The 6,171-nt window shown below is 45.2% G+C and overlaps 1 protein-coding gene across 1 annotated transcript; it reads left to right on the forward strand.

Moving 5' to 3' along the window:
- The first annotated feature begins 966 nt into the window (after window positions 1-966).
- Window positions 967-5,044, forward strand: LOC118106615 (mRNA decay activator protein ZFP36L1). Its single transcript, XM_035155306.2, has 2 exons — window positions 967-1,353; window positions 2,042-5,044. Exons 1-2 carry the CDS (start codon window positions 1,300-1,302, stop codon window positions 3,251-3,253), a joined length of 1,266 nt encoding a protein of 421 aa, XP_035011197.1. The 5' UTR covers window positions 967-1,299; the 3' UTR covers window positions 3,254-5,044.
- Window positions 5,045-6,171: the final 1,127 nt, after the last annotated feature.

Below are 6,171 nucleotides of genomic sequence, written 5' to 3' on the forward strand. Positions count from 1 at the left end.
GAGGGAGAGATTTATTACTTTATTCAACAAACTGTCTTTCTTCACAACCGGTGTAATAACAGCAAACCTTTGTTGAATCCAATAAGATTAAATCCTGAACAGATGTTTGTATACTTTATGAACACTGATAATGGAGAAACTCTGTGGTGAGACTTTACATCAACTGTTTTATCAGTTTATATATATTTATATGTATTCATGTAGCACATTTAGAAATGATCTGCACCTCAACTTAATGGGTTCTTTCCTGATTCACACCACATCGTTCCACCGAGTTTCATGGTTATCCATCCAGTGGTTTTTATCATAATCCTGCTGACAAACAAACATTGATAACAGTTGAGCCAAAGTTCTTTAGAATCATAAGGGAAGGTTTGGATAGAAAAGGTTAAGAACATAGAAAGAAATGATGGAAACAGAATCTATGCAAGAGAAAGACACATACGCTTCTAATGTCAACTTGTTTAATTAAAAATATTCAATCAGGTTGCTCATTTCTCCAACATATATGAAGGAACTGTAGCTGGATACATTTAGAACAATAAACTCTACATGCAGAATAAGTTTCAGCATGTTTTCATATGCGTGTGTGAGTGAAAATATACTTTAAAACAGTTTTACAACTTTTTAACTGCACCGATGAGCGTAAACGTGTTTGGTATTTGCAACACTCGTCATTATCTCCTTAGCTGTATCGATCCCGAACAAAGTGAGGGGACGGCCGGTTGGGAAAAGAAGAATGCATCTTTAAGTATTCGGTAATGAATAGGTAGGAGAGTAGCCTCATTCAGCTCCCTCCTCTTCTTTCTGTGCCCACCCTGCCCCCCAGCACACCCTTACAATGCAGGACCCCTCCCCCACCCACCCAAAACACACACACATTAACACACACTCCCTGCCCTGCCCCCTGAGGAACACAGGCAGGGGGTGGGTGTGCATGGGTGGGTTTCCCCAACTATTTAAGCAGATTCCAGCAGATGGTCCAGAAACTTTCCTCCTGGAGTCACGTCTCCCTTCCAGCTCCCTGTCTCTTTCACTTCTCACCCCTTTCCTCCTCTGGACTCCAGAAACCTGCAGCTCCTCTCACCCTGATCATCTCAAACAAGCTTCAGAGGGACTAACTCAGAGCTTTTTGATTCTTCACCATTCCCCCAACCCCTTCCTCTCCTGCCGCTGCTCCCCACACAGGCTGTGCTCATCTCCCTTCCTTCATTTGGACCCAGAAACCTTTTTTAAACCTCTTCATCTGTGGGATCAGACATCTGGCTCCTGTGCTCTGCGGGGACCGTGGAGCCAACCATGCCCTCCGACTTTCTATCACCATTCCTGGAACTGGATGAGGAGTTCTGCAAGGTGAGAGCAACCAAATGATCATTTAAAACTTCTGCAGCAACATACACCCACATCTCCTGTGTGATCATCGCTGGCTCCACGACAGAGGAAAGTTTTAAAAGTTGACGAAAGGGAACAAATTTAATTTTAAAGTTCATATTAAGTTTTCTTTTAAGGTATCCAGGGATATGACCTCATTCATTGAGTTTTTAAAAAGTGACCATTTACTGCAGTTTTTGCTCTAAAACTCAAATGATGTTAAAACTTTTTGAAAATCTTTGTACTTCAGATGAAAAAGTGAAACTCAAGAGTGGGAAGTTTGTTTTAATTTCTTAAACTACTCTTATAATTGCAAAATAAGTCTTGATGTTTCACACATTAATGTTTTATGTGTTTAAAATAGCAATTTCAATTTAAATGATTCTTCATGTTTTCTGTACAAAACTACATTGGAATCGATAATCTGGCTAAATAAATACATTTTGACCTCGTGCTTATGTTACTAATCTAATCATCAAAAAACCTGTGGCTGTAATCCAACCTTTAGTTCACATAGATGAAACAATTCTGTGTTCATTTCTTCAGATTTGGTTCAGTTGCCTGAGCTGCAGCTTTAAAGTCTCCTTTCTGTTTGAATGGGCCCGCTGGTCTCGCCCCAGCGCTCCAGGAATGCAAAGAGCTCACAATCTTCTCTTCTTTTGTGTGACAGAATTTCCGCGGCCTGGAGGCGACAGATGGCCCATCTGCCGGCTCAATGCAGCAACGGCAGCAGCACAGTCAAAGAGTCCTGGGCTTCCAGCGCCGCCATTCTCTCTGCCCTGTGACCCTCCCCAACTCCAAGTTCAACAACAGCAGCAGCAGCAGCAGCAGCTCGGAGCTGACGGACCCGTCGGCCGGCTGGGGGATCAGTGTGGCCTCCAGCCAGCAGTGGAGCAGGGAGGGTCAGCTGCCCCGCTCCACCCTCAGCCACATCCCCTTCAGAGTCGACCGCTCAGTCAGCATGATCGAGGGCCACGGCGGCAGCTCGGGAGTTAGAGAGGACAAAATGTCAAACATCACGTCGCCAACCGTGCTGCTGCCTCCACCGGGTTTCAACATCAGCAGCACCTCCCTCTCCTCCCCGGTAGCCAGACCCACCGCCCCCTCACCTCACATCTCCACCCGATACAAGACTGAACTCTGCCGCACCTTTGAGGAGAGCGGGACCTGCAAGTACGGCGCCAAGTGCCAGTTCGCTCACGGCATGGACGAGATGCGAGGCCTCAGCAGGCACCCCAAGTACAAGACGGAGCCCTGCCGCACTTTCCACACAATCGGCTTCTGCCCGTACGGCGCCCGCTGCCACTTCATCCACAACGCAGATGAGCTCGACGCCGCCCCCCCACAGAAGCAGAAGCTGCGTCACAGTCTCAGCTTTGCAGGCTTCTCCTCCACACAGATTTTCCAACCAGTCGAGGAGTCGCAGCCTTCCTCCCTCCTCTTCACCCGAGCCTGCTCTGTCTCCCCTCCTCCGTCCTCCGCAGGGAGCCCAGAGCTCCTGTCCCCTCTCTACCCTGAGCAGGGATCACTGAAGCCATTCCCCTACTCCTTCTCAGGCATCACCGACCTGCCAGGGGACTGCGGGGACTCGACTCTGCGCTTCTATGCTGTGAACGACTCCATCAGCTCCATCAGCTCCAAGTGTCCCAACTCAAACTTCCCCTCCAAAAACCCAAACCTGCCGTACCACCTCCCCCAGCAGCTGCCAGTCTCCTTGAGCGGCCTGTCCGGCCTCCAGCGCTGCTCCTCAGCAGACTCCCTCTCCGAGGAAGGCTACACCTCCTCCTGCTCCCTCAGCTCTTCCTCCAGCGGAGCAGAGTCACCGAGCTTCGAGGGCCGACGTCTGCCCATCTTCAGCCGCCTGTCTGTCTCAGACGAGTAGGAGGGGGGGTTACTGTAGGGCTGAGTTTAATCAGGGATGGATGGTCTAATTGTTTTAACTCTCAAGTCTGGTTTTTGACTCCATTGTCCAAACTAAACATTTTAAAACACACAAGATTAAAACATTAGGTTTTTTAGTTCCTCGCCAAACGCAGCCCGGTAAACGTACCTAACTTTGTGCATATTGCATTTCTCATCCAAGCAGTTGTAGCGCTGCTCAGTGTTCGTCCAGTTTTAGCCGACTCCTCTTTTTGTTTTGTGCTTTATTGTTATTTTTGTAAGCGTGTTCCTGTTATGCCATTGTTACTGCTGTATACTGTTGTATACCCATTTTAGAGAATCCTCAGAGGGTACGTCACTTAGCTCAGCATCCGACCTTATGCTGCTCAGTGGGAAGTCTCGTGTGAGAACTTCCTGTACCCTGATTTAAGAACGATGTTAAGATTGGTGCTGTTTGATGTATGACTGCTGAGATGTCCACTTTTTTAAAAAGCAATATTGTTTGTCGCAGGTCTTGTTTCTTATCGACAGTTTCGGTGGTGCAGCCGTTCTCCATCTGTTAGAAACTGTCGCTGAGTAAGAGAGTTAAATTACTGTATGTTGTCTCTGATTGGATAACTGCTAGTTTGGAGCTGTCGGACATTTCTTCGGATCCGGCTCGACTGCCTTGGCCCAAGTGTAGGAAACCCACTGACTCTAGTTACCAAAGTTGATGTTAGAGTTCCCCTAACCTCCTAGTACTGTTAACACTTAGCTTACCACCGTGTTTTGACAATTGTTTTTATTGCTTAACACTTTTTCGACCTATTTATTGCTGTTTTGTAAGATTCGCTGTTTGCTTTGTGATTGTGTTTATGCATTTTTGGAAACGATGCTTTGCTGAAGCATCCACGACGTCCATCTGCTTGGTTTACACGATCCAGGAGCTTTAAGAAGGCTCGCGGGGGGGAGAGGAGCGGAGGAAGACATTTTGGCATTCTACATGTATGTGGCCTTATTGGCTAATCGAGGCCTGGCAGGAATCAGGACTCGCTGCGTTCTCACGTCAGCAGCAGCTCCATTCCCCGTCTATACATCAGCTGCATCACAACCTCTGGGAGACGCTGCTGCTGGTGTGAGCACACAGAGTCCACTCTCCTCTCCTCCGAGCCTCACACATCTGACTGTAATAACCTTGTTTTTTATAAATGCTGTTATCTGAACACAGAGCGGTGGTGAAAGTCTCCACACATTCACGGCCTCAGTAGAAGTTTCATCAAAAGAGTTAACGTTTCATCTCACATGTTGAATCTGAGCGTCCCCGTTCTGCATGGCGGCCTCTTGTGGGCGCTGCCCTCTTCTCCCGTGATGTCGACACACAGGTGGAAATGTGACCCTTTGTTTGAAGTCCCATTTTTTTTATCTATCAGAGTTGCCTTGATGACAATGTGTTTGTAGGTCGACTCCCGTTGCAGGCGAGCGAGCGAACTCTGCGAGCGGCAGGTGGAATCAAGAGAGTTCAAATGAAATCAGGCAAAATGTTGTTTACTGTTTGTTTCTGCTCCACTTGCCCGGAACAGCCCAGAGACGCTTCCTGTGGTCGTTTTTTGTAACTGTTGTTAACTTAAAGTCTTATTTATTTTGTTTTTCAAAGCGAAACCTATATTGTGTTGTTTGATATTGTGGTTTTTGTTTGACATAATTTAAGTGCATTTATTGTTTACATTCCACTGGGTTATGTTGATATCCTAGCTCTTTATCTTAATATATTTGTCCATCTGTATTTCAAAATAAAAGTCTTTGAAACCTTAAATCAGCCGTCTGGTGTCTTATTTTATAGCACACAGGAAGTAAAATGTATGTTTTATGATTTAAGATATTTTCATGAAGTGGGCCACTTAACTTATGGATCAAAAACTTAATTAAAATTTAATAACATACCATAAAGCATAAATATACAAATGAACGAAATCCTGTGCAGTACCTTCTTCTTACAAACAAGCAGTGGTGGCCGGTAACAAAGTACATTTACTTTACTTTTTAATGCATCTGTACTTGTCGTAGATTTAGTTTCAGGTACTTGTCACTTTCACTCTACTACATATATCTGAACTTACTATGCATTGTGTTCATATTTATAAGTAATCTAAATTGGGCTGTTTACTTTAGACCCCGTTTCTCTAAATGAGAGCAAAGTGCATCAATCAGCATCAGTGGTGAAGAAAGATCAATAAAGGATTGAGACATAGTGACTGATGCGTTAGGGAATAGTACTCAGTTGGAAAAGTTAATGTGGTACTTTAACTTTTACTTGAATACCCTTTTGTCTGTATGTTTGTACATTTACTTAAGGAGAATGTTTGAGTGCCTCCTCCCCCACTGCAGATAAGCATCTTTGTTTGTGCTCCACATCATCCACACTGAGAATCTCCTCACATCCCAGGGTCCATGTTGAATCATAACCTGTCTCACATACTCATCACCTTCATTCCCTGTTTTCTGTGACATCATGTGTCCTCATGACTCAGAGGGAAATGATCAGAACTCGGTCTCTCATGAGCTCAGCTGGTAAAGCAGCTAAAGGCAGTTAAACCTTCTGCAGAGAGGACGACTGCGCTAAAGATAAAGTTACAAGAGTATCTGGAACATGAGCAGATTTGTGAGGTGCTAAACTCTTAAAACTTAACAATACTCGTATAACTAGAAAACGTTGTCATTGGACATTGAGTTTGTTTTCATGTATCTCCAATGAACAGCTCAGGTCGACAGGGTTTGTTCTGTTGTCCTGTGGGAAACGAAGACGACGGAGGTCTAATTCTTTGTGATGCAGTAAAGGAAATCTTTGTGGGTGACATGATGGAGTAAAAAGCAATTTCACAAAAAAGAATTGGTTGTTTTTGTGGTGCAGCGTTCCCAGGAGCATCCCTTTAAAATGCTCCC

This window comes from Hippoglossus stenolepis, chromosome 4 (assembly GCF_022539355.2).
Source record: "Hippoglossus stenolepis isolate QCI-W04-F060 chromosome 4, HSTE1.2, whole genome shotgun sequence".
NCBI classification, from domain to species: domain Eukaryota; kingdom Metazoa; phylum Chordata; class Actinopteri; order Pleuronectiformes; family Pleuronectidae; genus Hippoglossus; species Hippoglossus stenolepis.